The sequence below is a fragment of the Littorina saxatilis genome, linkage group LG10, assembly GCF_037325665.1.
Source record: "Littorina saxatilis isolate snail1 linkage group LG10, US_GU_Lsax_2.0, whole genome shotgun sequence".
Lineage (NCBI taxonomy): Eukaryota > Metazoa > Mollusca > Gastropoda > Littorinimorpha > Littorinidae > Littorina > Littorina saxatilis.
Window position 1 is genome coordinate 43808392 of NC_090254.1, and position 19940 is coordinate 43828331.

Here is a 19940-nt window from a genome sequence, read left to right on the forward strand (position 1 = left end):
CTTCCCCTTTTTCTGATCTCCTTCTCACCTCTTTTCTTTCACTTTTCTTTCCGTATCTCACTTTTGCCCCTATTTGTTCCCATCTTGCAGCCACCTGCCCTTGAGTTGCTGTAAGATTTTAAGATGACTTATGTAAATTCTGGAGGATGTAATTTTGATGCTACAAAGAACCGACGCGCTCACAAAACAAAACGAACACTTGAATAGAAAAATTAATCAAAGTTTATTGTGGATATGGTCATACCTGTCAATGTCATAGGAATCCGGAGTCAGCTCGTAATATCAATATCTAAAAAGCTAAACATAAACCTATGGAGAGCTAAGTAACTTATATAGGAGCGTGGCGGAAAAACTGATCTAAGTTTAGAATGTGAATAGATGCTAAAATGTGGAGTAGATATGACTAGCTTGAGTGAGAGCGCAGAACAGTAGAGTGTGAAGCGTGGAGCGTGGAGCGAGAAGCGCGGAGCGGTGGAAACTGATAAAAAGAAAAAACTAAACTTAGAATTCTAAACATCAAACTAAACATAAAAGGTGTCCTAAAAACATAAACATCAAAGATGGACGTCAAAATGGCGGCCGAAACAAGATGGCGGCAAATCAAGAAAAAATCACCAAAGCTATCATGAACACCAAGACAAAATATGTTAGAAAACCCTAACATAGAATAAACGTAGGACACACTAGGCTAACTAAACAAGAAACGACACGCAGTGAAAGGAAAGCTGACCAACATTACAGGACGGAGAAATACAAATACAACTCGCAAACATGAACCAAAATCTTACAGAAGGTTAGCAAACAAAAACTGGCTTAAAGTCAAATCATAATAAACCAGAACAGTCTCAGCTCTTCCCTTGCATAGATAAAAACGTAAGACAAAGAAACGGAAAGAAGACAAAGAAACGGAAAGAAGTCATAACAAACAAAGATTCGAAACGAAAATTACACGAATTCGGTAAATAAGAGCAACATGGAGTCAGAAATGGATACTCGCCTTTGACAGCATCAATATAATCTAAACAGGCTCAAGGCGAGCAACTAAACAGAACATTACAAATTAACTTGATAAAACTGGTCCCAGGAACAGAGCAAAAAACCTATCTATACTAAACACATGTTGTTCCCTGAACGGCTTCCCAGCAAGTGACAACGAATACAGGCTATCCACCACAGAGGTGAACTAAAAGTTACTGCGCGTTACTACGGTTTTACTGCTACAAAGCATGCGTCCCGTGCTCTCCGGGGAAAATCTCCATAGGCTAGCATGGTGTCCAGCGTGAGCCATACAGGCACATGAAATTAATATCAGAAAAACGCCGGCCACACTCTCGTTTATAAATTTGTTCGTTACAATATTTAACGTCAGTAAAACAAAAACAAAGGTCGTACCAGGACGCTCATACTTAATAAAGAAAACTAGAAGATAAAGAGCGAGCTAGACCCGCACGCGAACCTACAGAGGTGGCTGCAAGATGGGAACAAATAGGGGCAAAAGTGAGATACGGAAAGAAAAGTGAAAGAAAAGAGGTGAGAAGGAGATCAGAAAAAGGGGAAGCCACCACCACGGAAAGTCGCATGCGAGTCAAGCTAGAAGCATGACTAAAAAACACAAGCAAAACAAAAAGATCTAGATACACAGAAGGCTCCTTAGCAGGGGCATTCACATTATGTTTATTTCTTCTGTGAATCATATCCCCTTGTCTAAAGGGCTTTTAAAGCTGAGGACAATAAACTCTCAAAGCGTCTCTCTCACTCTCTTCTTTCTCTCTCTCTCTCCTTTCTTTCTCTCTCTCTCTCTCTCTCTCTCCTTTCTCTCTCTCTCTCTTCTTTCTCTCTCTCTTCTTTCTCTCTCTCTTCTTTCTCTCTCTCTTCTTTCTCTCTCTCTTCTTTCTCTCTCTCTTCTTTCTCTCTCTCTTCTTTCTCTCTCTCGCTCTCTCTCGCTCTCTCTCGCTCTCTCTCGCTCTCTCTCGCTCTCTCTCGCTCTCTCTCGCTCTCTCTCGCTCTCTCTCGCTCTCTCTTCTTCTTGCTCTCTCTTCTTCTTGCTCTCTCTTCTTCTTGCTCTCTCTTCTTCTTGCTCTCTCTTCTTCTTGCTCTCTCTTCTTCTTGCTCTCTCTTCTTCTTGCTCTCTCTTCTTCTTGCTCTCTCTTCTTCTTGCTCTCTCTTCTTCTTGCTCTCTCTTCTTCTTGCTCTCTCTTCTTCTTGCTCTCTCTTCTTCTTGCTCTCTCTTCTTCTTGCTCTCTCTTCTTCTTGCTCTCTCTTCTTCTTGCTCTCTCTTCTTCTTGCTCTCTCTTCTTCTTGCTCTCTCTTCTTCTTGCTCTCTCTTCTTCTTGCTCTCTCTTCTTCTTGCTCTCTCTTCTTCTTGCTCTCTCTTCTTCTTGCTCTCTCTTCTTCTTGCTCTCTCTTCTTCTTGCTCTCTCCTCTTCTTGCTCTCTCCTCTTCTTGCTCTCTCCTCTTCTTGCTCTCTCCTCTTCTTGCTCTCTCCTCTTCTTGCTCTCTCCTCTTCTTGCTCTCTCCTCTTCTTGCTCTCTCCTCTTCTTGCTCTCTCCTCTTCTTGCTCTCTCCTCTTCTTGCTCTCTCCTCTTCTTGCTCTCTCCTCTTCTTGCTCTCTCCTCTTCTTGCTCTCTCCTCTTCTTGCTCTCTCCTCTTCTTGCTCTCTCCTCTTCTTGCTCTCTCCTCTTCTTGCTCTCTCCTCTTCTTGCTCTCTCCTCTTCTTGCTCTCTCCTCTTCTTGCTCTCTCCTCTTCTTGCTCTCTCCTCTTCTTGCTCTCTCTCTTCTTGCTCTCTCTCTTCTTGCTCTCTCTCTTCTTGCTCTCTCTCTTCTTGCTCTCTCTCTTCTTGCTCTCTCTCTTCTTGCTCTCTCTCTTCTTGCTCTCTCTCTTCTTGCTCTCTCTCTTCTTGCTCTCTCTCTTCTTGCTCTCTCTCTCCTTTCTGTCTCTTCTTTCTCTCTCTTCTTTCTCTCTCTTCTTTCTCTCTCTTCTTTCTCTCTCTTCTTTCTCTCTCTTCTTTCTCTCTCTTCTTTCTCTCTCTCTTCTTTCTCTCTCTCTCTCTCTTCTTTCTCTCTCTCTTGTCTTGCTGCTGTGTCCGAATTTATGACATTTGAAACAACGCAACGGAGACGGGACGAAAGGGGCAACTAGAATACTTTCGTAGAGAACGACAATTCTGGTAGGCATAGTTGCCGTACAGAAAGTTAAGAAGAGAGTGTTTGTCTCCACTTTCTTGCCATCTTTGTCCGTTCTCATCACACGTTTTACATCTGTGACACCCTGCGATGCCAAACCTTCCTTCAATTCCGCGCATCCCATTCCAAAGAATTGGGATGAGCGGACAACACCTCGAGAGGTATTTAAGGACGCGTGTCTTGACACAGTGATTTCAAAACAGACAGAACCGACGTTCAGTTGGGAATCGTGGCGGGCCAGAAGTAACTCCGATATCTTTTTGATAGAACAATCTACCAAGTAGCTGCTATCTCTTTGCCTTTTCACTGTCTTGATACATCGGGAAACACCCTCAAACCACTTTTCCAAAACAAAGGGAGACACCTTCTTTCCGGTTTCATTTTCGAAGTGTAACACCAAGTAACGGGGCCAGGCACCCTGTACACCCGCTGCAGCAGCAGCAGCCCTGACCTCCGTTTCACTGTCGGTGTCTGTATCTTTACCTTCAGATGAATCTCTGTAGGATTTTCGTTTTTTGCACGTTTTTTTGGACGGAGCGTTTAACAAAGACATAACACGTAAGCTCAATGAGGTGGGAAATACACAGTCACCCTTGTGAGAGCCCCCGTGACAAGGGAAGGGCCTAAAACTGTCATTTGGCGTCGACCCAAACTAAAACCAAACGCATGTGCTTACGACTGAATATTAAGGTGTCAGCCATTCATCCCCTGGTCACACATGACAAACTCGGGATTCACCATACTTTGGAAAATAAGTGAAGAATTTTATGGGTGAGAAAAGGAAAGTAAAAGGACTTTGGGGAGGCAGAAATAGAGAAGAAACAAGAAAAAGATCCTAATTAGGTTCACGGCATCGAGAGTGATGCGACCTTCTCTCAGAAGTTAGTAGAGAAGGCTCCCCCATCCACCACCCGGGGGACGCGCCTCTACGCCAATTAGGGGGCGCGAGGCGCAACCACAATAACAACATCACTCCATCGCAACCACAATAACAACATCACTCCATCGCAACCACAATAACAACATCCCTCCATCGCAACCACAATAACAACATCATCACCATCACCACTCACGACACAAAACATCCTCCCACACTCACATCCACACAACACATCACATACACACACCACATCACATACACCAACCCCACACACACAACACTGACACGTACAACACACAAACAACTCACGCATCGTCGATGCTCAGTCAAAGCCAGGACCAGAAGACATTGAAACACACCTAGAATCTCGCCAAGCGTAAAACACTAGAACACCGATCGATACAAAGAACGGCCCAGTCGGGTTGCAACGGAGGACAACTCAGTGCTTTTACCTGCACAGTTCCAGCATCACACAGGTAGACGATCGATGAAAAAAACCCACCCGGGTAGAAACGATTTACGCAGACCTCATTCGAGTCTTGTCATGGACTCGGTCTTGCAGATAGGGTTGACATCACTCGATACTTGAAAGAGAGAGTATTGCCAATACACATTCCACCAAATTGTCATGATGTCAGTCTTGCAAATAGGGTTGACATCACTCGATACTTGAAAGAGAGAGTATTGTCAATACACATTCCAACAAATTGTCACGATGTCAGTCTTGCAAATAGGGCTGAAATCACTCGATACTTGAAAGACAGAGTATTGCCAATACAGATTCCACCACATTGTCACGATGTCAGTCTTGCAGATAGAAATGGAATCACTCGATGTATGGAAGACCGAGTATTAAACAAAACGAGCTCCACCAAGGGGGCATTGTAGCTCGACTGTAGAGCACTGGGCAAGAGGTCACTCGGGTCTTGGGTTCGAATCCAGGCCGTCAACTTCAAATGCAGCCTTATAGATGGTATCATGTACAACCCCGTGTCATTTCTGTGGCTTGCGTTGCCAATGACAACAAAAGACGACGCCAGACCAAAGTACAGTAGTAGAAGAACATTTCACCTCTATTTGGGTTCGTTATGATGTCAGGTTATTAATTAGGTCCGCAATTTTCAAATGTGAATTAAATTTATCTGTAAAGAGAATTCGCGTTTTATGTGTTGCTCGGTATACGTTGCTTATAAAATCAAAATGAAGAACAGTTACAAGGAGCAAAGGCTGGGTACATCTGACTTGCTCAGATCTTGAACCTGCAGAATATGGCCTTCTGGTCTAAGTTCATGTTTGTTGATTGGTTGGTCGGTTATTATTGTTTATCTTCTCTTCAGCTGTTAGCGCTATTCGAAACCGATGCAAGTTTGTTTGTTTGTTTGTTTGCTTAACGCCCAGCCGACCACGAAGGGTGATATCAGGGCGGTGCTGCTTTGACATTTAACGTTTGTTTGTTCGTTTGCTTAACGCCCAGCCGACCACGAAGGGCCATATCAGGGCGGTGCTGCTTTGACATATAACGTGCGCCACACACAAGACAGAAGTCGCAGCACAGGCTTCATGTCTCACCCAGTCACATTATTCTGACACCGGACCAACCAGTCCTAGCACTAACCCCATAATGCCAGACGCCAGGCGGAGCAGCCACTTGATTGCCAATTTTAAAGTCTTAGGTATGACCGGCCGGGGTTCGAACCCACGACCTCCCGCTCACTGGGCGGACGCCTTACCACTAGGCCACCGTGTTGCGGTTGCAAGTTTGGTTCCTTTTTCAGTTCACATGATTACTTTCATGCTTAAAACTTTTACAATCAGGTCTATCACTGTAGAAGAAGGTTGCAAAACTTCACCGCTTTCACATGTCGTACTTCAACTTTCCAATTGCCAGGGTGGAGGGTTTGTTGTCAAAGGATCGTCACAAACAGAGTCAATATCTATGACAGCCTTTTCACATTCAGAAAGCATACGTATGTCAAAAGTTGGCGTTTCGTTAGGTTTGTTGAAGAAATTTGTCCTGGCCTTCAGAGTAGGGTTAATAACACACTCATGGGCAGGATTTTCGGGGTTTGCAAACATCCTCCAGCCAATGAGCGCACGTCTTTCAGTCGACACCCACTTTAAAATGGCGGTCAGTTCAGCATCACAACTTGTTTGTTTGTTTGTTTGCTTAACGCCCAGCCGACCACGAAGGGCCATATCAGGGCGGTGCTGCTTTGACATATAACGTGCGCCACACACAAGACAGAAGTCGCAGCACAGGCTTCATGTCTCACCCAGTCACATTATTCTGACACCGGACCAACCAGTCCTAGCACTAACCCCATAATGCCAGACGCCAGGCGGAGCAGCCACTAGATTGCCAATTTTAAAGCCTTAGGTTCGACCCGGCCGGGGTTCGAACCCACGACCTCCCGATCACGGGGCGGATGCCTTACCACTAAGCCAACCGTGCCGGTAGCATCAAAACTTGCCTATTCGGAATAGAAATATCTCATCAACCTGAATCTTGGCGACAAGTTGGAGTCTATGGAACCATGGAACTAAATACTACAAAAACCTGCAACATCGAGACCTGTTCCTGCTGTCCATGCAGCAGACGTACGTCAAATGTGGGATAAAACGACTTTCACCTCGTACGTCTCAGGAGCATGGTGTGGCAAGTGTTCCGTTCCTCTGAGACGAGCATGTCTGACCCGTCGCCTCAAACGTACGTGCGAAACCGATCGTGTATCTTGGCCTTTACGGAGTATTAGGAAGTAAAGGAAACAACTCCTACATTGAGACATTTTATCAAACAGTAAAAATCGTTTTTCTCGGAACTCCACATTCCTATTGCGACAAGATTCCGGCAAACATGGCGTGGCGACAAACTGTCTACGTTAAAACATTTAGTCAAAACTTGACAAAATGTAAAAAGACGGATGTGTCGACAGATAAATTAATTTTAACGCCAATATGATGGCCCTAAGTTCTGCCGAATATACGGACGAACCCCGTTAGGGAGCCGAAGTTGAAGTGGGCGTTGTAATTTCTTGCTAGAAACTGCTGCAGCAGCAGCTGAATCATCTTTGAGAGAGCCATCAGTGAAGATAAGTATTTGGAACATTGCTCTAGAAACAGCTGCCGAAAGACAGAGTCCGAGGTTTAGGAAAAGTTTACGATTGGGCTTTCCAATTGCCAGGGTGGAGGGTTTGTTGTCAAAGGATCGTCACAAACAGAATCAATATCTATGACAGCCTTTTCACATTCAGAAAGCATACGTATGCCGAAAGTTGGCGTTTCGTTAGGTTTGTTGAAGAAATGTGTCCTTCAGAGTAGGGTTAATAACACACTCATGGTCAGGATTTGCGTGGTTTGCGTCATCCTCCAGCCAATGAGCGCACGTCTTTCAGTCGACACCCACTTTGCAAATGGCGGTCAGTTCAGCATCAAAACCTGCCTATTCGGAGTAGAAAGATCTCATCAACCTGAATCTTGGCGACAAGTTGGGGTCTATCGAACCATTATAGTAAATACTACAAAAACCTGCAACATCGAGACCTGTTCTTGCTGTCCATGCAGCAGACGTTCGTCAAATGTGGGATAAAACGACCTTCACCTCGTACGTCTCCGGAGCATGGTGTGGCAAGTGTTCCGTTCCTCTGAGACGAACATGTCTGACCCGTCGCCTCAAACGTACGTGCAAAACCGATCGTGTATCTTGGCCTTTACGGAGTACTACGAAGTAAGGGAAACAACTCCTACATTGAGACATTTTATCAACAGTAAAAATCGTTTTTCTCGGAACTCCACATTCCTATTGGGACAAGATTCCGGCAAACATTGCGTGGCGACAAACTGTCTACGTTAAAACATTTAGTCAAAACTTGACAAAATGTAAAAAGACGGACGTGTCGACTGATAAATTAATTGTAACGCCAATATGATGGCCCTAAGTTCTGCCGAATATACGGACGAACCCCGTTAGGGAGCCGAAGTTGAAGTGGGCGTTGTAATTTCTTGCTAGAAACTGCTGCAGCAGCAGCTGAATCATCTTTGAGAGAGCCATCAGTGAAGATAAGTATTTGGAACATTGCTCTAGAAACAGCTGCCGAAAGACAGAGTCCGAGGTTTAGGAAAAGTTTACGATTGGGCTTTCCAATTGCCAGGGTGGAGGGTTTGTTGTCAAAGGATCGTCACAAACAGAATCAATATCTATGACAGCCTTTTCACATTCAGAAAGCATACGTATGCCGAAAGTTGGCGTTTCGTTAGGTTTGTTGAAGAAATGTGTCCTTCAGAGTAGGGTTAATAACACACTCATGGGCAGGATTTTCGTGGTTTGCAAACATCCTCCAGCCAATGAGCGCACGTCTTTCAGTCGACACCCACTTTGCAAATGGCGGTCAGTTCAGCATCAAAACTTGTTTGTTTGTTTGTTTGCTTAACGCCCAGCCGACCACGAAGGGCCATATCAGGGCGGTGCTGCTTTGACATATAACGTGCGCCACACACAAGACAGAAGTCGCAGTACAGGCTTATGTCTCACCCAGTCACATTATTCTGACACCGGCCCAACCAGTCCCAGCACTAACCCCATAATGCCAGACGCCAGGCGGAGCAGCCACTAGATTGCCAATTTTAAAGCCTTAGGTATGACCCGGCCGGGGTTCGAACCCACGACCTCCCGATCACGGGGCGGACGCCTTACCACTAGGCCAACCGTGCCGCCTATTCGGAATAGAAATATCTCATCAACCTGAATCTTGGCGACAAGTTGGAGTCTATGGAACCATGGAAGTAAATACTACAAAAACCTGCAACATCGAGACCTGTTCCGGCTGTCCATGCAGCAGACGTACGTCAAATGTAGGATAAAACGACCTTCACCTCGTACGTCTCCGGAGCATGGTGTGGCAAGTGTTCCGTTCCTCTGAGACGAACATGTCTGACCCGTCGCCTCAAACGTACGTGCAAAATCGATCGTGTATCTTGGCCTTTACGGAGTACTACGAAGTAAGGGAAACAACTCCTACATTGAGACATTTTATCAACAGTAAAAGTCGTTTTTCTCGGAACTCCACATTCCTATTGGGACAAGATTCCGGCAAACATTGCGTGGCGACAAACTGTCTACGTTAAAACATTTAGTCAAAACTTGACAAAATGTAAAAAGACGGACGTGTCGACTGATAAATTAATTGTAACGCCAATATGATGGCCCTAAGTTCTGCCGAATATACGGACGAACCCCGTTAGGGAGCCGAAGTTGAAGTGGGCGTTGTAATTTCTTGCTAGAAACTGCTGCAGCAGCAGCTGAATCATCCTTGAGAGAGCCATCAGTTTAGATAAGTATTAATTGGAACATTGCTCTAGAAACAGCTGTCGAAAGACAGAGTCCGAGGTTTAGGAAAGGTTTACGATTGGGCTTTCCAATTGCCAGGGTGGAGGGTTTGTTGTCAAAGGATCGTCACAAACAGAATCAATATCTATGACAGCCTTTTCACATTCAGAAAGCATACGTATGCCGAAAGTTGGCGTTTCGTTAGGTTTGTTGAAGAAATGTGTCCTTCAGAGTAGGGTTAATAACACTCATGGGCAGGATTTTCGTGGTTTGCAAGCATCCTCCAGCCAATGAGCGCACGTCTTTCAGTCGACACCCACTTTGCAAATGGCGGTCAGTTCAGCATCAAAACTTGTTTGTTTGTTTGTTTGCTTAACGCCCAGCCGACCACGAAGGGCCATATCAGGGCGGTGCTGCTTTGACATATAACGTGCGCCACACACAAGACAGAAGTCGCAGCACAGGCTTGATGTCTCACCCAGTCACATTATTCTGACACCGGACCAACCAGTCCTCGCACTAACCCCATAATGCCAGACGCCAGGCGGAGCAGCCACTAGATTGCTAATGTTAAAGTCTTAGGTATGACCCGGCCGGGGTTCGAACCCACGACCTCCCGATCACGGGGCGGACGTACGCCTTACCACTAGGCCAACCGTGCCGCCTATTCGGAATAGAAATATCTCATCAACGTGAATCTTGGCGACAAGTTGGAGTCTATGGAACCATGGAACTAAATACTACAAAAACCTGCAACATCGAGACCTGTTCCTGCTGTCCATGCAGCAGACGTACGTCAAATGTGGGATAAAACGACTTTCACCTCGTACGTCTCAGGAGCATGGTGTGGCAAGTGTTCCGTTCCTCTGAGACGAGCATGTCTGACCCGTCGCCTCAAACGAACGTGCGAAACCGATCGTGTATCTTGGCCTTTACGGAGTATTACGAAGTAAAGGAAACAACTCCTACATTGAGACATTTTATCAAACAGTAAAAATCGTTTTTCTCGGAACTCCACATTCCTATTGCGACAAGATTCCGGCAAACATGGCGTGGCGACAAACTGTCTACGTTAAAACATTTAGTCAAAACTTGACAAAATGTAAAAAGACGGACGTGTCGACTGATAAATTAATTGTAACGCCAATATGATGGCCCTAAGTTCTGCCGAATATACGGACGAACCCCGTTAGGGAGCCGAAGTTGAAGTGGGCGTTGTAATTTCTTGCTAGAAACTGCTGCAGCAGCAGCTGAATCATCTTTGAGAGAGCCATCAGTGAAGATAAGTATTTGGAACATTGCTCTAGAAACAGCTGCCGAAAGACAGAGTCCGAGGTTTAGGAAAAGTTTACGGTTGGGCTTTTCAATTGCCAGGGTGGAGGGTTTGTTGTCAAAGGATCGTCACAAACAGAGTCAATATCTATGACAGCCTTTTCACATTCAGAAAGCATACGTATGCCGAAAGTTGGCGTTTCGTTAGGTTTGTTGAAGAAATGTGTCCTTCAGAGTAGGGTTAATAACACACTCATGGGCAGGATTTTCGTGGTTTGCAAACATCCTCCAGCCAATGAGCGCACGTCTTTCAGTCGACACCCACTTTGCAAATGGCGGTCAGTTCAGCATCAAAACTTGCCTATTCGGAATAGAAATATCTCATCAACCTGAATCTTGACGACAAGTTGGAGTCGATGGAACCATGGAAGTAAATACTACAAAAACCTGCAACATCGAGACCTGTTCCGGCTGTCCATGCAGCAGACGTACGTCAAATGTAGGATAAAACGACCTTCACCTCGTACGTCTCAGGAGCATGGTGTGGCAAGTGTTCCGTTCCTCTGAGACGAGCATGTCTGACCCGTCGCCTCAAACGAACGTGCGAAACCGATCGTGTATCTTGGCCTTTACGGAGTATTACGAAGTAAAGGAAACAACTCCTACATTGAGACATTTTATCAAACAGTAAAAGTCGTTTTTCTCGGAACTCCACATTCCTATTGGGACAAGATTCCGGCAAACATGGCGTGGCGACAAACTGTCTGACCAAACCTCACAGAGGCAGGGAAAACCCCAAATCAGTGTGACACACCAAGAGACCAACTGTCTCGCCAACCCTCAATTGGTTGGATATTATAAGATGTTTGATGGGTTGTTGACAGACCAGCTTTTTTGTCGGTCCGAGGGGGAGCATATCGTCTTTTGTTTCATATTTATTGACCAAGGCCGAAGGCCGCGGTCAATAAATATGAAACAAAAGTCGATATGCCCACCGAGGACCGACCAAAAAGGATGGTGCGACAACAAACCACCACACATCGTTTTTGTCATCATTTTGGTAGTTTGATTTGATTTGATTATTGTTGCTTTTTGGGTCCAGCGGACCATAGAGGCCAATCATTTTGGTAGTGAGAAAATAAGTGCCAAATCAACACAGGGAGCCATGTTTTAAAACACGAGTTCCGTTTTGATAACTCATGGTTTGGGCCCCCAGCACGTTGTTGCAATCAAAGCTGGCGTGTGAAAGCAACTTTCTGTGTTTTGAGTTCATAAAATGTTGATAAATATGTCAGGTTTGAGGATGCACAGTTTTGTATGTTCCTCTCAGTATTCCACCTCCTCGGTTTTCAGTTGTAAATATTAAGCTCAGTGATCGAATGTGGAAGCTACGTTGGGTCAAACGTCACAGAAGAATTGCGTCGTGCAGCGAAGGAAAGAATCGCAATCTTGTTTCCGACTCATTGCCTCTGGGTTTTTTTTTCATTAGACCTGTCATTGTGCTTGCTCGGCTTAGTCAGATGTTTGCATATCTTGTTGCTATGTTCTTTACTTTTATTATTATTTCTTATTTGCGCTTCGTTTATCAGCAGTGGCCAGACGGAACGAACCTTCGGACCAAACTCTGGGGAACCGCCGCACGGCCAACTTTGCGGCATCACTCGGAGAGAGACTTTGATCGTGCAGTCAGTCGAACGCAGAAGAAGAAGAAGGTTGTTTTTGTTGTTTTATTTGCTGTTTGTTTTTTACCAACGTTTTTGAAGAATGGATGTGTACATGAGCTGTCTTGCTTGTTTAATTCCCTGTCAACCATAAAGAGTCATTTTAGGGAATCCATTCTTCCTCCGTTTTTAAAAACACGCACGTGAAGAATTTGCACATTACAAATAAGACTGACCTCAAAAAGTGTTTAGAGTGACTGGAAATAAGTTCGAGGGAAATGAATGTCTCCGTCACACTCAAACCCCAAACCTCCACCCCCTCTAGTTCTCTAAGCGGGAAGGTATCTGTTAGTTGGTTGTCTTACGCCCTTCCAACCAGTCAGGGTCATTATAGGGCAATGAACATTAAATTGAAAATTAAAAATTCTTCAAAACAGACGTAAAAGTTGTCATTGTGATTTGAAAGTGACAGAGTGAATGTTGTTCCAACAGATGGCGCCTGAGTGTCCAGACTGACAGGCGTTTTTGCTGTTGTTCGGTATACGCTGCTTATAAGATCAAAATGAAGAAAAGTTACAAGGAGCAAAGGCTTGGTACATCTGACTTGCTCAGATCTCGAACCTGCAGAATATGGCCTTCTATTCGAAACTCATGTTTGTTGGATGGTTGGTTGGTTGGTTGGTTGGTTGGTTGGTTATTATTGTTTATCTTCTCTTCAGCTGTTAGAGCTATTCGAAACCGTTGCAAGTGTGGCCAAAATTGAGATCAACAACGTGAAGTGGTATTGTACAATCTGTTTCTGTGACCTGGAGAATTCTCCCGATCACGACGACAGGACGGCAACTCAAGAGAGCACGTTAGATATATGATGCAGATAGTGGTCACTCTGAAAACACAACATCAGATGATTTTAAAGATGTTAGGGGACACCGATCAAAAGATTGAAAGGAAAGTGACAGAACAGGTTCACTTAATGTTCGAAGTGGAGAGAGAGGGGGAGGCTAGAAGGAACAATTTGGTTCTGTACAATGTGCCGGTACACAGGGGGAGGGGGGGGGGCACGAAAGGGGATGGGAAGGTGATTTGGGACACTCTACAAGAGATTCTTGCTGAATCCTATATTATGCTGAATGTTATAACTTTCTTTCTTTCTTTATTTGGTGTTTAACGTCGTTTTCAACCACGAAGGTTATATCGCGACGGGGAATGGGGGGAGATGGGATAGAGCCACTTGTCAATTGTTTCTTGTTCACAAAAGCACTAATCAAAAATTTGCTCCAGGGGCTTGCAACGTAGTACAATGTATTACCTTACTGGGAGAATGCAAGTTTCCAGTACAAAGGACTTAACATTTCTTACATACTGCTTGACTAAAATCTTTACAAAAATTGACTATATTCTATACAAGAAACACTTAACAAGGGTAAAAAGAGAAACAGAATCCGTTAGTCGCCTCTTACGACATGCTGGGGAGCATCGGGTAAATTCTTCCCCCTAACCCGCGGGGGGAATGAATGTTATAACAAGAGGTAATGTAATGAATGGTTGTCATATCGTCCCAGAGTTCTCAAAGGGCCAATACAAAAATGGTCAGATAGAGGATCGATTATTTTCTGCTTTTAGCTCACACAACCGCGATGGGTCAACTGTGGCTCAAATGAACAAACTTCCGCTCTTCTTTAAGTCAAGGTCAGACTGAGAGCGTCATCTCAAGACTATCAGAAAAATAAGATTTCGATCTGTTTATACCCCTTACAACCGCAATAGATCAATTGGGGCTAAAACAATATTTTTGTTTGTTTGTTTGTTTGCTTAACGCCCAGCCGACCACGAAGGGCCATATCAGGGCGGTGCTGCTTTGACATATAACGTGCGCCACACACAAGACAGAAGTCGCAGCACAGGCTTCATGTCTCACCCAGTCACATTATTCTTACACCGGACCAACCAGTCCTAGCACTAACCCCATAATGCCAGACGCCAGGCGGAGCAGCCACTAGATTGCCAATTTTAAAGTCTTAGGTATGACCCGGCCGGGGTTCGAACCCACGACCTCCCGATCACGGGGCGGACGCCTTACCACTAGGCCAACCGTGCCGGTCTAGCTAAAACAATATTCCTGTCTTCTGTTTTAGTAGGGGCGATAATTAAACCATTCGCATATAGGGACACAACGTATCATATCCAAAGCTATTCCAAAACACCAATTCCCATCAGACCAGCTTTTAACAAATTTCACCCGTTTTCAAAAAACAAAATACAGTCACATGAATCAGGCTGAAAATTATTTAGACCTCTTTCTCTGTTCTCAGAAGTTTTGAAACAGATTGAACATATCAAACCATTTCTTATTCTGTAACCAAACATGGACAGATTACACTTAATCGACGAAATCCGGAAACAACTTGCGTTTGTTTGAGTTGTGGAAGAGTGAATACCCTTCTGATATTCCAGAACTTAAAGGAACTACAACTGGACGGTTTAACCCTCCTCGAAATCGCCAAGCAGACAAGGATCGTGTACAAGTCAACGGCCATTGACAGGGCTCCGTTTCTAAAGGAACTGTACAAGGAGCATCACTAGACCATTCCTAGCATCACGTTGTTCGGAGTCGTTTAAGTAGATGAGTCCCTCTCCGGCAGACGCTGTCAATACTAGAGGCCAACTGCGGAGAGTTCAGGTGTGGGTCGTAGGGATTGTCGAAAGGGCAACCAACAAGATGGTGATATACCCTGTAGAAAGCAGGGACCACACCGTCCTTGAGGACATCATCCGTCAGCATGTACTTCCGGGTAACACAGTACTCACAGACGGATGGGCGGCATACGGTAACCTGAATGGTTTGGGCTACAAACATTTTACCGTAACTCACAAGACTCAGTTTAAGTGCGTTTACACGGAGACAGCTACTGGGAAAACTATGGAGGTTAGTTAGTTAAGTGTTGCTTTTTGGGTCCAGCGGATCATATAGGCCAAATCAGAACCCCACAAGTTTAACATTATACATATTTAAATTAAACCAATTTTACTGAACAAAATTAGAAACGTCACCCGAAAGGAACATAAAAGTTAAATCTAAACCCTACGTGTCAAAGATTAACAATGGAGGTACATACCAACTGTGTTGAAGGCGCGTGGAAGCATGGCATGCTAAAGCCCATTTCAAAAAGATGAATGGGAGCAGGATGAGCCAGTTCGAGGGATACCTCGCGTAAACCTTTTGAAAGAACTGCATTCGTCCCCACTGCAAATGCGAGTCCTTCTTCCAGCTGCTGCGCGAGGTGTACCCACCCGACAGGCCTTATGCCTACAGGTGCCCCACTTCCCTCTTTCACACGGGTGTATCCACTCGACAGGCCTTATGCCTACAGGTGCCCCACTTCCCTCTTTCACACGGGTGTATCCACTCGACAGGCCTTATGCCTACAGGTGCCCCACTTCCCTCTTTCACACGGGTGTATCCACTCGACAGGCCTTATGCCTACAGGTGCCCCACTTCCCTCTTTCCCACGGGTGTATCCACTCGACAGGCCTTATGCCTACAGGTGCCCCACTTCCCTCTTTCACACGGGTGTATCCACTCGACAGGCCTTATGCCTACAGGTGCCCCACTTCCCTCTTTCACACGGGTGTATCCACTCGACAGGCCTTATGCCTACAGGTGCCCCACTTCCCTCTTTCATTACGTCCCTGTACAAATGTGTTATTGGGTCCTCGACTTTCTACTCTGCAGGCCTGAAAGTTGCGAGTATTTTACTCGCCATGGCGAGTAGAAATACGTAACTGGCGAGTAGAAATGTTCATCTACTCGCCAAATGCGAGTAAAGTTGCTGAACAAATTGTTAGTAAAAGGCGAGTACTCCATTTGTTGGACTTTCAGGGCTACATGTTCTTGTAAGATGATACAGTGGTGCGATGATAATATTCTCCACCTAATTCACGAATTGCACGAGGGACTACCAGCATCGGGTGCACGACACGGAGGACAGAGCGAGGGACTTGAAGTACGAGTTGTACATCACTTGTACAAGATGGCGCCGGCTTATGGCGACACGATGTTGCGGTGTGTGTTTGCGTGCGTGATTGTGTCTGTGCTGTTCGAAAGGACAAGTATGATCGTAACGACTTGCTGCGTATCCTAGAAACCATGAACTGTGAGTACAAACCCAACGTTTTATTCTCGTAGAACATCTTCTCAGTCGACAGTAACGTAGGGGCGGCCCGCTGGGTGGTCAACCGCCATCGTCAGACCTCCAGCGTCGGAGAGATGTATGAGCAGCTGCAGTGGTCTCCCTTGTCCGAACGCAGAAGGAAGGCTCGCCTCATCTTTCTTTCTTTTTCTTTCTTTATTTGGTGTTTAACGTCGTTTTCAACCACGAAGGTTATATCGCGACGGCTCGCCTCATCACTTTCTACAAGTTCCACCACGGTGAACTCACCATCAACTCAACCAGAAAATCTGCCCCCAGTCCCCCCACCAGATCAACTCGCTGAACCCATGCTGAGGCTTACTAACTCCCAGCCTGCAAAACAGCATACAAACAGCAGTCTTTCTTCCCTCGCACCATTGGCGAATGGAACGCCCTCACACCACAGGCAGTATCATCAGCCTCGGTGGTGGAAGCCTTCAAAACCCAGATCTAGACCCCCGTCCCTCCCCCCTTACCAACTCCCCAAAAAGCAGCCCCTCCCTCTCCAAAAACCCTCCCTAGCCTCCTGACCCCCCCCCCCACCACCACCACCCCTCCATGTATGCAGCAGAAAACCTCTAGTACACCAGAATCTTCTATATGCTGAAGGCGGGTGGAACCAGAAGAAGAAGTACAAACTCACAACAGCGACCTATATTTCACAACAGCACGTCACAGTTGTGGTAACAGCACTTAAAAGTCGACATCATGGCTGACGCTGAAGCCATGGTACGAGAGAGAGAGAGAGAGAGAGAGAGAGAGAGAGAGAGAGAGAGAGAGAGAGAGAGAGGGAGAGAGAGAGAGATGGTGGAGAGAGAGAGAGAGAGAGAGAGCGAGAGAGAGAGAGAGAGAGAGAGGGTGGAGAGAGAGAGGGTGGAGAGAGAGAAGTCTGAGTCTGAAGTCTGAAGTCTGAATATTTTAATGAGTAGGCCTTGGGCCCTTTTCATGGAGATGAGCACATCTCAAGCACCAGCATACAAATGCACATATTGAACAAAAACAAGAACATCCTACTTGTATCGCCATGTTTCGTTTACGGATTATGGATTACGAATGGAAAGCGCCTTCATGACAAATGTAGAAAAGCGTAGCAATAGCGGCTTACTAGTGTTTGAGAACAGCATGGTTAATTTAAACAATGATGGGATTCTAGTGTATTTTCGTGGAATATAATATTCTCTTAACTCAGCATATTTAGGGCATACTAAAACAAAGTGGACTTCATCTTCAACACTGCTACAACAAAATGGACAAGATAAATCAGCGGAGGTTGCATTTAAATTAAAGCGAAATCGATGCACTTTCAGAGGAGATACTCCCAATCTAAGTCTAATCAGAAGATTTCTAGCTTTAATATGTTTCAAATCACTTAAATAGTTGGATAATCTTAGGGTTGATTTGAAGGTTCTGTACAGAGAGAAACGTTCACTTCCTTGTACATTTTCAAGCCAGGTTTGCTTGTAGGATGAAATAAGTGTTTCTTTAAATGCTGTTAGGAACGCCCTCTCATCGCCAACACCTTGGTTTTCCCATACTTCATCAAAACCGTACATGTACAGAGTGTAACAGATCGAGGAGGCCCATGTTTTCTTATTTTGTTCATGGAGATATTTCAGCATTTTATACGCCTTGCTCGGAAGGCGATGATGTGGCATCCTCAATATACGTAGCCAAAAACGAATGCATTTAACAAAGCTGTTTATAAACAAGGGGTACCTTCCCGTTTCTCCATAAACCATAGCATTTGGTGTTCTCATACTCGTATTCAAAAAACGTTTAAGTGCGAATAAATGAACTCTCTCTATAGGTGTATGGTCTGCTTCAACCCCCCAGACTTCGGCACCATATGACAGCATCGGTTGAATCTGTGCGTCGAAAAGCTTGAAAAAAATAGCTGGAGATCTGTCACCCAGTTGCCATAAACATTTTAGAATACCAATGACTCCCTTTTTCCCTTTTGCAGCAAAATCATTAAGAGTGTGAGAGAAGGACAGGCGTGTAGACAACCATACTCCTAAATACTTATACATGTTCAAAACGCTCATAGGATGTCCACCATACACCCATCTTTCTCGCAAGGCCAAGTGACCACCGTTCCGAAAAACAACAATATTAGATTTGTCTAAATTAACTTCAAGTCTAAGACGTCTAGACGAATCCCACAGAATGTTTAACTGATTCTGGAGCCCACATACAGAATCTGAAATAAGAATAATATCATCTGCAAACATCAGAATGAGTATTTCAAAAAAGTCTGGAATAAGTTGAATACCATGTTTTCCCTTCTGGACAATATCATTAGCTAGCTCATTAATTAGTAGAGAAAACAAAACTGGACTACAAATTTCTCCCTGTTTTAGACCCCTTGGGCACATAAAGGAGTCCGAAAAATCACTTCCTGATCGCACTTTTGCTTTTACCACGTCATACATACAGCTGAGCGCCTGGTACATCTTTCCTTTAACTCCATTTTTCTTCAAAGTTTTCCACAACGTAGTTCTTACAACTGAATCAAAAGCTTTACGAAAGTCAATAAAAGCGACATACAACTTCTTGTGTGTCAATAACTGCTTCTGTACCAAAGCTTGTAGTGTAAAAATATGGTCAACGGTACTATAGCCTCTGCGAAAACCAGCTTGACTCTCATTTAGTATTTCATGTTTTTCGATCCAATTCGTCAATCTGTTGTTCAAAATGTAGCTATACAATTTGCTGCATATACATAGTAATGAAATACCTCTGTAATTATCAGGATTATTCTTATCACCTTTCTTGTGAAGGGGATGAATTATGGCTTCCGTCCATACATCAGGGTAAAGTCCTGAGGTAAACAATTTATTGAAATATTTTGTAAGAAACGGCACAACAGCTGTGGCGGAATTCTTGAAGAACTCCCCAATTAAATAATCGGGTCCTGCAGCTTTACCATTCTTTAATACTCTAATAGCTTCTTTTACTTCGTTTTCAGTGATGACACGTTCAAGCGCATCCATGTCATACATCTCCTCATTATCATCACCATCAGATACCCGATTAACACCATCCTCAACAAAATCAGTATGGTCATTATTTTCTTTTGTAAAAGAGTTAAACACATTATGAAAATGTTGGTACCACTGTTCTGTATTAATGGAAATCACACCTGCCACCTTAGATGCCAAAGATTTGATTGTTTTCCAAAACAATTTAGGATCACTACTCCCTTTATCTAAAGACTCCATAATAGACTGACGATGAGATTTTTTCTTTTGTCTAATAAGTTCATTATAGCTACTTCTTTTTTCAGTATAACAATCCTTGTCTACACGGCCGCTATGAAATAAACGAAGATTTTGCCTGAGATCTGTTCTACTATGGTAACATTCTGAATCGAACCACCTTTGTTGTCTGTCTTTTCCAATATACACTCTTTTTTTCATACACTCTCCTGC

General features: G+C 44.5%; 2 protein-coding genes across 2 annotated transcripts in view; both read right to left on the reverse strand.

The window, feature by feature from the left end:
* Positions 1-3013, reverse strand: part of LOC138977874 (uncharacterized) — a gene marked incomplete at both ends in the record, with an annotated part of 3769 nt that extends 756 nt beyond the window's left edge. Inside the window, one exon of the mRNA XM_070350479.1 lies at positions 2966-3013. Within this exon, the coding sequence (XP_070206580.1) occupies positions 2966-3013 (48 nt within the window). The remainder of the gene's footprint in view (positions 1-2965) is intronic.
* Positions 1-4396, reverse strand: part of LOC138978896 (protein HtrL-like) — a 136559-nt gene extending 132163 nt beyond the window's left edge. The window contains exon 1 of the mRNA XM_070351715.1: positions 4373-4396. The gene's annotated coding sequence lies outside the window, so the exon portion shown is untranslated. The remainder of the gene's footprint in view (positions 1-4372) is intronic.
* Positions 4397-19940: the final 15544 nt, after the last annotated feature.